The sequence below is a fragment of the Dysidea avara genome, chromosome 4 (assembly GCF_963678975.1).
Source record: "Dysidea avara chromosome 4, odDysAvar1.4, whole genome shotgun sequence".
NCBI classification, from domain to species: domain Eukaryota; kingdom Metazoa; phylum Porifera; class Demospongiae; order Dictyoceratida; family Dysideidae; genus Dysidea; species Dysidea avara.
In genome coordinates, this window is record NC_089275.1 from 21,003,828 (window position 1) to 21,020,009 (window position 16,182).

Consider the following 16,182-nt stretch of genomic DNA (forward strand, 5'->3'; position numbering starts at 1 on the left):
ATAGCTAGTATTACTTTTTGTATAGTTGTTTTTGTTTGCTTGTTTGTTTGCTTGTAGATAGTAATTTTTTTTTAGTCAGTGTTTCTGCATGTATTGCTTTTTGTACTGTGTATGTGTTTTGGGGACCACCTTGTACAGGCTATAAGCCTTTTGTGTACCCTTTCTTTAGATAAAATTGATAATAATAATAACAGCCAAGCTTTAAGGTAGAAGCATACCCTGAAAACACATAAAAATTTTTAGCCTTTCATGTAATTATATTATCAAGTTCTAGGGAAATTACATTATTGAGGTTGGAAAACGGTGGGCGTGGCTCAGTTTTTGCTCTATAGACACAAATATAGCTTGAAAATTGCACCATTATAGCTCTTTTTATGTATCTTACCTTTCATCAAACTGCTTCAGTCTTTTTTGCTGTCTATATTGAAGCAAGCTTAACTAGACTACGCATAAATATTAATAATTTTTGTCTTTGTTTGTGAGCGGTGCATGGACAAACACAGTAACCTCGATCCCACGGTGTTAAACATTGTAAACATTATCGCAATACTTAAATTATGCGCTACATTGCTGTTTGTCATGTAAACATTAGTGCTGAAATCTCATTGGTTTGTTATCATTTCCTGTTTACCCAAAATTTCGGGAGACGACGCGATTTATTTTCCCATCACGTGATACTCGCCGATGTGATGATTCGCTCTGTTTTTCGGGCTGTTTGTCGACCGTTCTGAGTAGCAATGGATAGGGGTGAAGTGTCGAACAGTCGCAAAATATACTTTAGCAAAAAATCACAACGTTTTAGAGACTTGGCTCACAGTCGCTGGTCGATGCGCTTGCGCAGCCACGTGGTGAGTGATGTGAGCCCTGAGCATCCAGACACTGAGGGTGAAAATAATACTAATTTGGACGATAATAACCCTAGAACAAGGTTAGAAACACAGAGTGTGGTGATGGAGGATGGAAATGGTGTTAATTTGACCTATAACACTCCTAGAATAAGTTCAGAAACACAGAGGGTAGTGATGGAGGATGGAAATGATGGTAATATCCCTGGGACAAGCTCAGAAACACAGATGGAGGATGGAAATGATGTTAGTTTGACCTGTAACACTACTAGAATAAGTTCAGAAACACAGAGGGTAGTGATGGAGGATGGAAATGATGATAATATCCCTGGAACAAGCCCAGAAACACAAAACATAGTGATGGATGATGGAACAAGTTCAGAAGGACAGATTTTGATGAATGCCTACAACGGTGGAGTGCCACAAAGGAGTGTGAGTGTTACTGAACTATATGACATGACAAGCACTGAAAGTGACAGTACACTGTCAACAAGCGAAACTGACACTGTTGATAGTAGTTCAGAATATTGCCCCACCCCTTTGAAAAAGGCTCGTGCAAGTCCAGTTGAACTTGGTAATAGTGTGTTCTTATGCCAAGCTACACAACTCCAAGAATTTATTGACCAAATAAATGCCACTACAGTGTGTTACACGCCAGAATGTACTGGAAAACTCATCCCTATAAACGTTAAATTTTTAGGACTTGGTGGGTGTGCAATGGTAAAATTTAAATGTAGTGGTTGTGCTGAAAGAATGATTAATTTAACAAGTTCTGTTAATGTTGCATTTTCCAACCGCATGGCTTGCAGTTTGGCTATGCAAGTTGCATTTATAGCCAGTGGCTTGATGCATTCACAATACAATAAGGTTCTGAAGCAAGGCCTGGGCATGTCAGCGGTTAGTACTAAAAGCTTTTATGAAACAATTAAACTTCTACATCCTATTGTGAACACTATGATTAATGAGATGTGTGAAATGGCTAAAGGTGACATGAAATCACTTGATCCATCGGCTGTTGGCAGTTGGCAGCGGGCGATCACTACTTCAGATGGAGCATGGTTGACAAGAGGTAGGTACAGCCAAAACTGTACATTCACAATAAGAAACTATGTCACCAATTCATTGCTTTATTTTGTGCATTTGTGTATGAGAGGAAAAGGTGTGGATCAGGATCAACTGTATCGTGGCACTGCAAAAGGTGCAGAAGGGCATGCAGCTGATATTGCTTTTGGCCATGCTAAAGAAGAAGGCATGATGATAGAAGTGCAGTGGCAAGATGGGGACTCATCTTCTGCAAAAGCCTTTAGGATGCATTATACTGATGCACAAAAATCAAAGGTAATGCTTTGTGGTGGTCACGTTGCACGCTCACACACTAAACATCTTGGAGAAATAGCAAAGCAAAAATCTTTCTCTGAAACAATGCAAGACGTACTTAAAGAAAAATTTCCTGAAGTTACAACAGTAAAATGTCACTGTCCAAAGCGTCACAAGAAGAACTGTGGCTGCCTCTCAAAATCTTTTCTGCGTGGTGCTCGAACCAACTTCTTTTACTGTTTATTGCAAGCAGAAACTGATCCACAATTTTTTGCAGCTCGTATTCTTGCTTTAGGGAAGTATCATGCTCGTGATATTCATATTTGGGAAGGGGGCCATTGTGATTTTCACAGTATGAAGGTTTGCTCCTGTGGTAATTGCGAAGGTGACACAATAGCATGTGAAGGTGAGGATTACCACTCAAAGAACCCTCTGGCATGTCCATTCCATGCGCTTGCTTATGAGGTTGAATGTTCTAATCGTGCATCACAGGCCCCACAAATTATTCATACCGAATTGGGGCGAGGGCATTCAAATTACCCGGAGGCTAGTCACAATGTTCTCATAAGGTATCGGTCAAAGGACAAATACCTCCACAGTATTCACTACATGCTAAGCACCAACATGGGCTTAATGCAAGCCAACATGACCTGGCTTAACAAGAAATATGGGATGTCTTATCATTGGCTGCTGGAATTGTTTCGCCGATTAAGGTTGCCTTTATTTGATGGAATGGCAGCAGCATTACAGAGAGGGAATGAAGTCCGTGCTAACAATCTTGAAAGAAAAAAAACAGAAGAGGCTAAAGAGAACCGTACTAACTGGAAGAAAGCTCGTGTTCAAGAGCAAGAAGAAAGGAAGCAGTGGATTCGCAGACAGAGGATTCAGCACACATATGGCTCAGATGATGAGGATGACGGTGATGACGATGACTTGAGTGACAACTGTGATGTGGCTAACAATGAACTATGTGCTACCTCTTCAAGAAAGCAGGGGAAGTGTAAGTGTGGATCGGCCACCCACAGAATAACTAGCCATCGTGATTGTCCATTGAATAAGAACCATCAAGTTCGTTTTGAAGATGAGAGTACTGCCTCTGAAACAGAGATAATCTGTACATGTGGGTCAGAAAGAGGAACCCACAACAGGAGCTGTCCACTGAATCCCCGAAACCTCACTAGATTGTAACTCGACTTTACTTTTTACCGAACTGAACCGTGAACTTGACCTTGCTATTTGCTTGAATTGTTTTCCTTTGCAAGGATTACAATCTTTGATCTTTTTATGTATGCTTTTGATTTTATTTCCAATAAGTGGAATGTTTTTAGCTATGTTGACATGTATGCTTTTTGATTTCCTTTCCAAGGAATGTAACCTTTTTTCCTTGTAAACATTTTTGGTTTCTGCTCAAATAAATGTAGTCTTTGTACACTTTTGATGAGACTGATATTACCAGTATACATTCACTTGTAGTGTTTCAGTTGTACATTTATGATATTCATGTACTATTGTGTCAATAATAATGTAATACATACATGGAGTAGTATGCGACAATCCAACATGTGCATGCTGTTTGTGTGTTATCAGTAAGTAGCTCCAGTGCTGGTAATTCCAACTTGATATCCTGGCTTGATCTTATACTTGGGCTATCAGGTTGTTGTCTGCACATGACACAAAATACAGGTAATTGTAGCTAGTATAGATACAGCGGATCCTTACTAATAGCGAGCATTTGGATTAGTGAGGATCCACTGTACAGTGCATTTAGATGTGATTGAATACATGAACATGGTGTTTGTATATATTGTTTTGTGTCTTGGGAAGCACCTTTGTACAGGGTATGCATTTTGGTGCCACCCTGTTTTTTGACAACAGGTTTCTAATATATTTGCGCAGCAAAAACAACCCACTGCAAAGCAGAGCTGCTAAACCAAGCACGAGTTAAAATAACACAATACAACGTTGTCCTCACCTAATACTTCACAAGCACGTTACGTTTGGCCAGCTATCTAATCTGTTCTCACACGCACGAGGTAGATCACGTGATCACGAACATCGCTTGCGGCGCAAACTTAAAATCAGCCTCGGTACCTGTCTAATACTAGCGTTTTAGTTTGCAATGAATTGATAAACAAAATAAGTAAGTAACAGTTTGTTTTTAAAGATATGGATTTCAGGGTACTCTTCTACCTTAAAAAAAAGTGTGGCCCTGAGAAAGGCCATGGTGAAAAAAGAGGTGAAATCCAAGGTGGAGGCCAAGAAATGGCTGTGATGGTAGGTTAATGGTAAAAATTTTAATAACAACAATTCAGGTGAATTTGGTGCCGCTTGGTCTTGGCACAAAATTCACCTGAATTGTCGTTATTAAAATTTTTACCACTAACCTACCATCACAGCCATTTCTTGGCCGCCACCTTGGATTTCACCTCTTTTTTCACCATAGCCTTTCTCAGGGCCGCACTCTTTTTTTACAGCTTGGCTGTATTGGATTAGATTTCACTTCTTTTTGTATTTGTATACCCCAAAGCCGGCCATAGGCCGGCTTTAGGGCTTTTTAACCTATCATTTTTTCCTTTACCACAGGAAGAAGAAAAGATGAAGCAGGGTGGTTTCTTTGTAGCTGAACTGTCTACAAGGTGATCCTTCTAGCTGATCTCTCTACCAGATGACTTGTTTGTAGCTGAACTCTCTACAGGGTGGTTTGTTTGTAGCTGAACTCTCTACAAGGTAATTTCTTCTAACTGATCTTTCTACAGGGTGATTTGTTTGTAGCTGAATTCTCTACAGGGCGATTTGTTTGCAGCTGAACTCTCTACATGGTAGTTTCTTTGTAGCTGAACTCTCTACAATGTACTGAACTTTTTCTATAGCTGATCTCTCTACAGGGTGATTTGTTTCTAGCTGAACTCTCTACAGGGTGACTTGTTTCTAGCTGAACTCTCTACAGGTGATTTGTTTGCAGCTGAACTTTCTTACATGATGGTTTCTTTGTAGCTGAACTCTCCACAAGGTGACTTCTTCTAGCTGATCTCTCTACAGGATGACTTGTTTCTAACTGAACTCTCTACAGGGTGATCTGTTCATAGTGGAACTTACTACTGGGTGATTTGTTTGCAGCTGAACTCTCTACATGATGGTTTCTTTGTAGCTGAACTCTCTATTAGGTACCTTCTTCTAGCTGATCTAACTACAGGGTGACTTGTTTGTAGCTGAATTCCCTACAGAATAACTTGAAATGTAATATAATTAAGTAAATTATAAACGCAGCTGAATGCTTTATTTGGGTGACTGTTCTATTAGAGTATCTCGATCTCGCATTTGCTACACGTAGTTGCCTTTCGAATCATAACTCAGTGATTTGTGATCCGATTCTTCTATACTACTGCAAGGACTTTCTATGATGATTATTCCAGCTACATACTGATTTTCAGCTCGTTTCTCTAAGCGGTTTGCCTGGTAGATACGAAAACTAATAGTTTTTATTCATAAATATCGATCGAGTAATTTTGACACAGGTTGGGTTTTGTGTCATATCTCCATGGTCTTTATCCCAATTCCTTTCAAACCACAAAAAGGCACTCCTACGATGGTTGCTCCATCAATTTTCAACTGATTCCTCCAAGGGGTTTACCCTGTAGGCGTGACAGACCTTCGACCTGCCATTTCCGAGATAAATTTCGTTTTAATTTCTTCTTCTTCATTTCGCACACTTCGCAAAATTCGCCATAAAACACGAATGCGTGCTCGGATTGGGCGGATCTTTGTACCAACTTTGGTAGGAATCCGATGAACATTCACGAAGTTATGACCGATTATTTGCGTAAAATATGGAGCGATTTTCTTCAAATTATGGTATGTAGACTCCCCTAACTGGGCGGCACGTCTCTAGCAAATTTGATTCCAATCGGATTAGGGATCACAGAGCTACATATAGGTGTGAAAATTGCGTTTTCTTTCTTCCTGTTAATATACTCACGGTGTGGCGCGCCGACTTCTTGGGCCGCACGATACACTGACTACCGTGTGTCTTGATCACTAATAATACAAATACTCCTAAATCCATACACCTTATAAACATTTTTCCAAGGTATTGATTTATGTTAGAGGTTATGCAACAAGGACCCGGATAAATATGGAAGTTTTACAAGATCGAGATACTTTAATAGAGCAGTCACCTAACTACTCTAATAGAACATTCAGTGGAAGCATTAGTCTGGCGCCGCCCGCCCCTTCGCATAAAGTAAGGGTCTGGTGAAATACAGATACTAAATCATTTCTAGCGCCCAGATTCGGCGCTAGCCAATTAGTGCATGCCAATGACGTTCACACAGAAATCGCCTTGGCAACACAATGCTTTTGTTCGAATTGAAGTGCAATTATCTGACGTAACAAGCATTACGTGCGCTGTCTAATTGAATTCCTTTTGAAATGATTAGGTATTTGTATTTCACCAGACCCTTACTTTTTGCGAAGGGGCGGGCGGCGCCAGACTATGGAACCATAAGTTGGTTCTGTTATGGAATTTTTCCAAATCTACTGTACCTATAGCTACATACAATGAAATGCTTTGGTCTGTTTAAAAGGCTTGATTCATCTACTTGTGTAGTTATTATGGATGACAGTACTTAATTCAGGTACACAATTTCTATCGAAAATGCTCTCAGATTCAATCTCGTATCATTCAAATTTCAAAACTTTCCAGTTTCAGCATTATTATTTTAACATTTTTAATTTTTTTTAAATTTTAAGTGCTTTTTAATGCAGGTTAAGTCTGCATTAATGACCTGTGGGCAACATGTACCCGCAGCCAGGAAAAATATGCATGCACACAAATTATTACAATATGTACTTATTACAATTACATACTACTTACACACTATTACAGCTATAATATACAGTTGATTGAAATTAGTGCATGGGGATTAGTTCCCTAGAGCAACGATAACAAGGACATAGAAAATGGTACGTACAGGCTCTCTCAGAATTAAAGTTGTCATTAAAATGAGTCCAGAAGTTAGTTATGCATGTGATGCTTGATTATGCTAGTAGATAATGATAGGTCTAAGATTGGTAAACAGTTATAAGTCTCGTGATTCTGTTGAAGCAAAAATGGTGTTGAGTTGCTGTTGATGTCCTTGGATGAACTAACTTTTGGTGGGTTCCAGACTTTATAACACTGATAGCAAAAGTGATGTGATGATTGATATTAAAATTATCTGCTAGTGATTTAAAGATTTTATAAAGAACATTAGGTCATTAAGTTCGAAGATATACATAAGTGGCAGTAGATTAAATTGTTGCAGTCTAGATTTATATGATAAATTATAGTCATTTAAGATGTATTTAGTAGTTCTACGTTGTATGTGTTCTAACATGGTGAACGCATACAATGTAGAGCTACTAATTGTTGTGCAATTGTAAGAGGGTTAGGTGCATCATGTGCTTGGTTGTCTGAACCTAGCTACACAAACCTTTCCATTAACAAATGCTGCAGAGAACCATACCTATAATTTAAAGGCAGTATATACAGTATATCAAATATTTACAGGCAGAAATATGTATTTTATGTGGAAATGTCTCCAAATTGCAGCATTTTAGCATCTATTTTTCATTTTTTTCCTGGGGGGGGCATTCCTCCAGACCCCCTAGTTCCAGCATGCTTTGCATGCTGGGAAAAAGCACACCTCCACTCAAGAGATTAGTACCTTCAGTTAGACCTCCCTTCATAAATCCTAGATCCGCCCCTGCATATACTTATCCATAAACTGGAAATTATTAGCAGAGCATGAGAACTGAGGCATAAATATTTGGGCATAATTTGAGCATAATAGGTAAGTATTGAGCATAAATTTAAGCATAATAGGTAAATTTTTGAGCAGTGCAGCATAGCATAATAGGTAAAATTACGAGCATAATCGGCGGGTCCCTACTGCAAATGTACTCCCTTACAGAGATATATACATATAAGTATACTATTAGTAAGTTAATTACAGCAGCTGGCACTAGTTGCCAGCTGACCCTCAGATCTTGTAGTTTTTTTTTCACCCTTGATTTCTCCGATGTTTTGTATATGTGTTAATTTGATCTGTAAAGTATTAAAATAAATATACAGGTACAAGTACAAAAGCAACCATAATACACTTACAACAGTACATGACACACAAAATATGTATACAAGAACAAGACAAAAATAAATGAAGTCGGTTAGTTAAAAAGGAAATGACGAAGGACTAACCGGAAAGGGGTTGGTTATTTGCAAAACGTTTGCAGGTACTGAGTTCCTAAGGAATGGAGAATTTTATAAAGAAATGAATAGCAATATGTATTGATGTTGGAAGATGATGTGACAAGTGACAATGAATGAGATCTAGTACAATTGTTAGAGAACCAGCTTAAAATGTGAATAAAATGCGATGGAGACCCTGTTATGTAGAATCTCATGTACTTTCCATCTAAATACCAACTTAACATGGTCTTACCCAATGATCATGACTTTGCGACTTGATCTTCTTCCATCAATGCTATTCGTTTTATGTGAACGCACCATTTCTACGGAATTCAATACCATAGGAAATTTATCGACACAATCAAACTCGTTATTTAGATAATGGCTCTGCTATCATCTGTTCAATAATGCACCTTTTATCACTGTTTAGTCTTGTATATTGTTTTTGTGTATTTGTTTGTTTTGTATCTAACTATATAATGTGTATTTTGTGTTGTTTTTGTATTGTATGTTTGGGGGACCATGCATCTTGTTCAGGCTCTAGCTTTTTGTGCACCCTTTCTGTAGACAAGAGGTGGAAGATTTGGACCAGTTATGGGTATGAGGATTTCATCTGCTACCACACACCCAGCGTGCAGCAGTTGAGCAGTGTCTCTGGCAGACTATAAATACCATACAGGTGCAGCATGTTCTAATAAGGGCCTACAAGGCAATTGTATAGGCAGCAGCTTTGGACTTACAAAAAGAGTGTGTCTCAAATGGTTGAGAGAACAGAAGGCTTTTGCTGATATGTGTTTAACATGAGCACTCCATTTCAAATGAGAATTTCCGTAAATCTCCAAGTACAGAACTATTAATTTAGATGGAATTGGTTGGTCATTAAGATGGTATTTGCAAGTTGATGGGAATTGCTTAAAAAATATACAAATGCTTTCACATTTTTGCAGATTCAATTTGAGTTGCCACAACTATGACCATTGATCAAGTCTTCTTGAAGTAAGGCTTCATCACGAGTTATAATAATTTGCTAGTATAAGGCAATGTCATCAGCAAATAACTTGACAGTACTATCAAAAATAATATGATGGATTTCGTCAATATATATAGTAAAGTTAAAAGGGGCACCTTGAGGGACATCTGAATGAACAGGAAGCCATTCTAAGAAAGATGGATAAAGGTTGTTGTCAAATCCAATTAATAAATCACCACCATGCACAAGGCATTCTTGCAGCATGCAATTGAAATTGGCATTTTCTAACTCCTCCATCACCAAACTGCAAGCTACAATTGAAAAGCCTGCTTTTAGCTAAGTCCATCTTTCTCATTTCATCATAGAGTATTTGTTTCAGTAACATGTGCCAGATTGTCAATCCTATGAATGAAACACTTAATCATAATTTAGTTATGTCCTTGCTAATGTTTACTGATGTGTTGTTGATTGGTTTTAATGTTTAGTGTTGGCTTTGTATATGTCACGTTTTGGTTTATTTTTGTATGTAGCTACTTTCCTTGTCATGTTTGTACTGTAAAATGTGCACAGACAGCTAGTCACATGTGCACACACAGCTAGTCACATGTGCACACATAGCTAGTCACATGTGCACACATAGCTAGTCACATGTGCACACACAGCTAGTCACATGTGCACACATAGCTAGTCACATGTGCACACATAGCTAGTCACATGTGCACACATAGCTAGTCACATGTGTCCAAGGTATGATTTGTGTGCATGTGTTTTGAACATCCTAATCATAATTTTTCTCTCTCTATAATTTAGTAGGTCACCTGGTGGGTTAGAAATCCATCTTCACAGGCATTGATTTAAATAACTTAATCAGATGGAAATAATGACTCTTCAAGTCCTGAATTATTACTCAAATATCTCTATGTCAATCTCATGTAGATCATGCAGGATAGGTTAGAGAGGATCATTTTGGGTAGACCTGAGTCAAATATGCCCAAAATATTTTCAGGAATTTCCTAAAATTTTCACCTATAATACTCTTCAGCTAGCATTCCCATTATGATCCATATTTCTATTATTATTATCTTGGAACATTTTAATCAGTTAATGCTCTATTGGGGTATTTTTGTCACAAAATTTCACTAAAGTGACTGTTCTATTAGAGAGTATTGATGTAAAGAGCTATAATTATGCAGTTTGCACTGATTGCTCTATTAGGGAGTATCAATAAGAAGATCCCAGCACAGATTCCACTATTTGAATGTTCTTTTAACCACATTCCAGCCTTGTTGAATTCTGATGAAGAAATTATTAATGCTACGTACACACTGAAATAGGTCATGGATGATTTACATGCACACTTTACATCATTATGGTCATTCAAAAAAAAACTGCTTCACTCAGTCACATTTATACATTCATTTCCCCCCCACACTATAGTATGTATGTGTTGGACTGGATTCTGAGTTGGTGAGAAGCCACACAAGATCAAAGGCTTTAAACATGATGTTAATGACGCATTTATTTATAAAGTTCATGTTACTAGGCACCAGCCTATTATACTGGCACAATTTTTGGCATAATAGGTACGTGAAAGCATCAAGAAGCATAATGCTAGCATAATAGGCAGAATAGTCATATTGTAAGCAAAAATGCATGTCACAGAAAAAGGTTGACATACACAATAGAACAATTGATGCCACTGATATGGCATTAAGTAGTTATCTGACACCACTGTTATTATAGTTTACAATGTAGCCAAATTCTTAATGCACGAGTACGTTTTACATTTAACCAGTTGTTCATAAGCCAAAGTCCATAGAAAGTAACAAAACATTGGAACTGTGGCAAACGTTTTGAGCATAATTATGAGCATAATAGGCAAAATTTTTGAGCACTGCAGCATAGCATAATAGGCAAAATTAAAAGCATAATAGGCTGGTGCCAACATGTTACGGATATGTACTTACTGTTGAGAATATGGTGTCCAAAACAGCATCAGCGAGTGCAGAGCGATACCCTCCTATATACATACGTATCATGCTCTGAAACCCATATCATACCGGAAAAATTAGCTTTCTAGCAAGATAAACTTAAAAGGAAACATGATTTTATTTAATTGCACATGTAATTTTGCACACACTTGATTTGCTCCATGCAGCCACAGTATTGTAGCTATATACAGCCTTGGCTGTAAGTGGATAAGGTATATAGGTCCTACAGTCTGGGAAAGAAATTGGTGTTTTCAAATATAACATTCTTCAAGTAAATATGAAAATCACGTAAACACTTATGAATATGCTATGAATGATATTACATTAAATAATGTTTCATAATATTATTATATATTAAGGTATAATGCTAGACCATATAAACTGTCTGTCTTGGCACCCTCATATTAACAGTATGTCATAAAGCCAATCACACACCGGGATTTTAAAATACCATGTGTGGTTTGTTTGGAGACCATGCAGCACAATATAAACTATAAAGTTGATCTCTTAACTGTATCCTAATAAAACACATTGGGGTTCCTTACTGTTTTCTGATATTGCTTGTAAATTATTCACATGACCTAACTGCATACTGTAAATATACACATAATTCTTAGAGTCTTTCCAACCCAGTAGCTGCTATTATAAATCCTGGCATCGAGATCCACCAATGTAGCATGATTTGATATAACACAAAATTGTGCAAAATATAAGTTGCACTCTCAAGACCCTGGATGAATCAAATATTTTAAGACAGCCTCTGTCAGTATAGTTGTTTTAGGCAGTTTAAAAATAGTGAAGGACCAATGTTTGTTATAGGTTTTGTAAAGAACAACTATTTAAAGGAAGGTCAATAAGTTAGTCGCCAAGAAGTTGTAAGACAAAATGCATGATATATGGATATAAAGTGCTTAACAATATAATTATCTGTTCATTGGTTGGTGTTTTTTGAGATGCTAATAGAAAGTCCAATGGTTTATACGTCAAAAGGTCCATGTTATACATCCAGTGTTCCATAAAACATTGTAGCTATAAATAACATGACACAATACTTTATACTGATACATATTTAAGGAGACCATTCTACCACTTGGTTGTGAGTATAGGGTGCTGAACATGATGTGAGATATAAATTACACCATACATACATGCATGTGTCACTGCTGTTGAATGGGGTACTCCAATAGAACAGTCATTGAATCGCATACAGACATTACACAAATTTTATGGTCAGGGTCTTGGTTGATGTGACTTGAAACCCAATCCCTGTAACACAGAGATAAAGATTTGAAGCACGGCATTGCCTTCAGCTTTAAAAATCAGCAGCATACAATGATAACTGGCCATAGGGAACAAGGTTATTGCCTGCATGGTGACAAATTCAAAAATTTACCCTGGGAACGAACTATTCTAGACAACAAAGAAAAGTTTCAATGTCAAAAAACTGATCCCTTGAATGAAGTGACTGCTGACTGCTCTATTAGAGTATTTTACTGTTATTAGAGTAGGCATAAAATAAAAAATACCTGGTAGTGAAAGCATACTATAAATACTATGCAGATACTTGGCTCACACTAGCACAGTCATTAGAAGAGGGCTCCAGAAAACCTCCTTGAAAAACTAAAACATTCAAATTATGGAAGTACGACCAATATGCAGTGTAGTTTGTTGTAACTAACATGACCTTGAATGGGAAAAAAGAAAAAAATTGCATAGATCGAGATACACACTGTAACAAATTCTTTGTCCATGCTCGAAATATATACTCAACCAAAAAGTGGTCCCTTTAAAAAATTGGTAGCTATTATGGAGTGACCATGTTTACAACGGCTGTTAGTCATATAGATACAAGTCTTGTGTACACTACAGTATATGATCATGGGCTTTGCCCACAACAGGTTGTAGGACTATGCTACACCATTGGAGTACTTTAATGTTCTATTAGAGCACAATGTAAATGCTGCAGTATAATCATATAAGCATCTGGTTGTCGCCTTAGGAAGGGAGAGAGGTTGATTTCCTGGTCAACTAGTTGTACAAACTAACTGAGCTATGTTACAACAGAATCACGGCATTATAAAGTAGACACTTACATAACAAAGTCCTAAACTGAAGTTCCGATGTCTATTGAATTGATCTGGGAAAATCAGGACAAACTAGTCTATATACGTACTTATACACAGATTCACAATGAGAAAGGATTGAGGTTAACATGTCAGTCTTTAGTGTCATGTGTTAGGCTGCAAGATAATGGTTATTGTATGGAATTTTTAATCCCTAGTAAGCCATAGTCAAAAGTCAAGTGCAAGGTCTAGAGAATCATATATACACTAACATTACCGGCAACAGAATTGACTGTGTTTAACTATTAGTAAAATTACTTGGATAATACCTTTTCTATTGCGTATTATACTACAATGCTATGTGACAAAATATACAAGTGACGTACTAATGTATGGCATATGAGTACTTTATACCTGCAGTTGTACATAACAGGTCTGGTTGCTGGTGGCTTCATGTTATTTATACATCATTGGTTATAGGTCATTCTCTTTGTAGACCATGAGTTTCTTCACTGTCGATGCTTGTTTTCTGGTACATCTACGCTTTCTACTGTTTTTTGAACCTCTTGTAGTACCCTTTGTTTTGGTCACAGTGAAGCTTTGTGACAATCCAGGAAACTCTTCATTCTCCCGTCTCATGCAGAGAAATGATAAAAAGTCTTCTGTCTTTGGAACACTTCCTTGTTCCTCCACACGAAATCTGCACACTTGATTAGATTGTTGATTAGATTGTTGATTAGATTGTGTAGGAGCTTCACTTTGTGTTGAAGTTGCTGGTTTGTCACCAAACAAATCTCTGCTACATCTATCAAGAGGACTGGCCACATCATTTGGAGTTGTTGAGTCTGACTGCGATAGCAGCAACTGAAAATCTAATGACTCATTTTCTTCATAACTAGACAAGTCACTTTCCAAATTAGATGCTAAAATACCACCTTGGTTGTAGGAAAGTAGTTCACTTTTTGGAATAGTCCAGCTTTCAAATTCCTCTGAAAAATTACTCTCAGAATCAAGATTATCTGACATCTCTCCTGGGAAACCATCTGATTCATCATCGTCACTAATGGCAGGTTCGTCAAAAGGAGATGCTGAACTGAACTGTGGTTCGTCTTGTATTCCACGTCGAGGTCTTAGGCGTGGTGGTTCACGTTCTTCAAGGTTTAATGTACGTCTAATCCTCATCGCCCTACGAGCCCCAGGACCGTGTGACCCACGAGGGCGACCGACGCCTCGGCCTCTTCTGCCTCCCCTCCTACCTCCTCTAGACCTCCTTGACCTAGTCACTGCTTGAGACCTCAGTTTTGACGATGCCTCCGCTAACGGACTCTTGTTGGCAACTTTCTCCGGCTGCATCGAAGCCAACAAGGCCCTCCTAAGAGCAACTTCCTCTTCAGGTAGTAAGCCTATCATTTCTGTAGAGTCAGACTTCTTGGGTGTTGTTCTACGAGGTCGTTCCATCCCTGCCCTAACAAGTTAGAATACCGGCTAATATTAATTTTAACTAATACTGCCCACGTGATTTTATATTCACACCCTTGCCATGCCCACGCAGATTCTTCCTTAGAACCATACATGTGGTCGCATGTGACCGAGGACTATCATACTTTCTGTAATTTATGTAGCTACATTCATCATTTCATAATTGATGGTTTTCTCTCTCTAATTAATTGTAATTATGGTTACTGTATATATACAAATATAAATCTAGAATATCTGATAATCTAACAATGATTTAAAATTACTTATACAATTACAATAGCTACATCTATAAAAAATAGTTAATAGTCTAGAGTGATGTTTAAACAGTTTAATGTGGCCCCTAATTGTAAGTAGATGAGATAAATGATGAGTAGGTGTATAGGTCAGTAAAATCAGAGTCAAAACTATATAGGACTTTGTATAGTAAGATTAAGATCTCTTCTTAAATGTCAGCGACTGTGAAGGCAATGCCAGCGTAGACCTCGACGTAGACAATCTCTCGGAATATATGAAATTTAAGATGTTCATAGTTGTAGTAGTGTCACTGAATTTTTTGCATCCTTTATGTACAGTGTAGTAGAATCCATGAACTGGAGTATAGGTGTGTAGATGTTTACACCGGCATTAAATCTCAGCTGCCAAGTGACTGACAATTTATAAAGTGAGATTAAAGGACTTTATAGTCATCACTACTGCCGTTGGCAAACATGAATACAGGACTTGAAACAATTGATGATATAATCATTGACAAACATTGTGAAGAGCTCAGGACCCAATACTGATCCTTATAATCAGTAGAAAGGTATAGTAGTAATATTTATCTGATTTGTCAAAAGACAGGGTGGCACCAAAAGGCAAAGCCTTTACGAGGGTGCTTGGCAGTTGCAGCTACAAAAACAAACTACAATTACTGAGCAAATTACAATTACTATACTGCATGAAGCAATGACAAAACAATGACAAAACAATGGATATACAGGGCAGAGCAAAATTTCAGAGGACTGAGCGTCAAAACAGAAGCCGAAACAGTTTTCACAAGAATACTGTGTTCACAAAAATAATCTGCTATGTATATGCTTCCTATGTGCTACATCTACGTACCACGTACACATATATGCATGACTACATCAAATTGATGAAAATGTGGGATGTAGCTTTACTATAGTTTGATAGCTTTAACTAATATCATAATACATGCAGTGAAGTGTACATAATGATCAATTTAGCTAGCAACAGTACTGCTCCGAGAGTGAATGTAGCTAATTAACATGATTATGCTGACAAATTTCTT

General features: G+C 37.6%; 1 protein-coding gene and 1 long non-coding RNA gene across 2 annotated transcripts; one reads left to right on the forward strand and one right to left on the reverse strand.

Moving 5' to 3' along the window:
• The first annotated feature begins 580 nt into the window (after positions 1 to 580).
• On the forward strand, positions 581 to 3,685 carry LOC136254231 (uncharacterized). The gene is made up of 2 exons (XM_066046896.1): positions 581 to 928; positions 995 to 3,685. Exons 1-2 carry the CDS (start codon positions 738 to 740, stop codon positions 3,348 to 3,350), a joined length of 2,547 nt encoding a protein of 848 aa, XP_065902968.1. The 5' UTR covers positions 581 to 737; the 3' UTR covers positions 3,351 to 3,685.
• LOC136254232 (uncharacterized) lies at positions 3,581 to 4,352 on the reverse strand. The gene is made up of 2 exons (XR_010700382.1): positions 4,135 to 4,352; positions 3,581 to 3,823 (listed from the first exon to the last, which is right to left on the reverse strand). It is a non-coding gene; the product is annotated as an uncharacterized lncRNA (long non-coding RNA).
• Between the last annotated feature and the right edge of the window lie 11,830 nt (positions 4,353 to 16,182).

Coding starts and splice junctions, on each gene's coding strand:
- LOC136254231 (XM_066046896.1), top strand. CDS start 738: ATGGATAGGGGTGAAGTGTCGAACAGTCGCAAAATATACTTTAGCAAA. Junction 929..994: donor GATAATAACCCTAGAACAAG/GTTAGAAACACA, acceptor TAACACTCCTAG/AATAAGTTCAGAAACACAGA.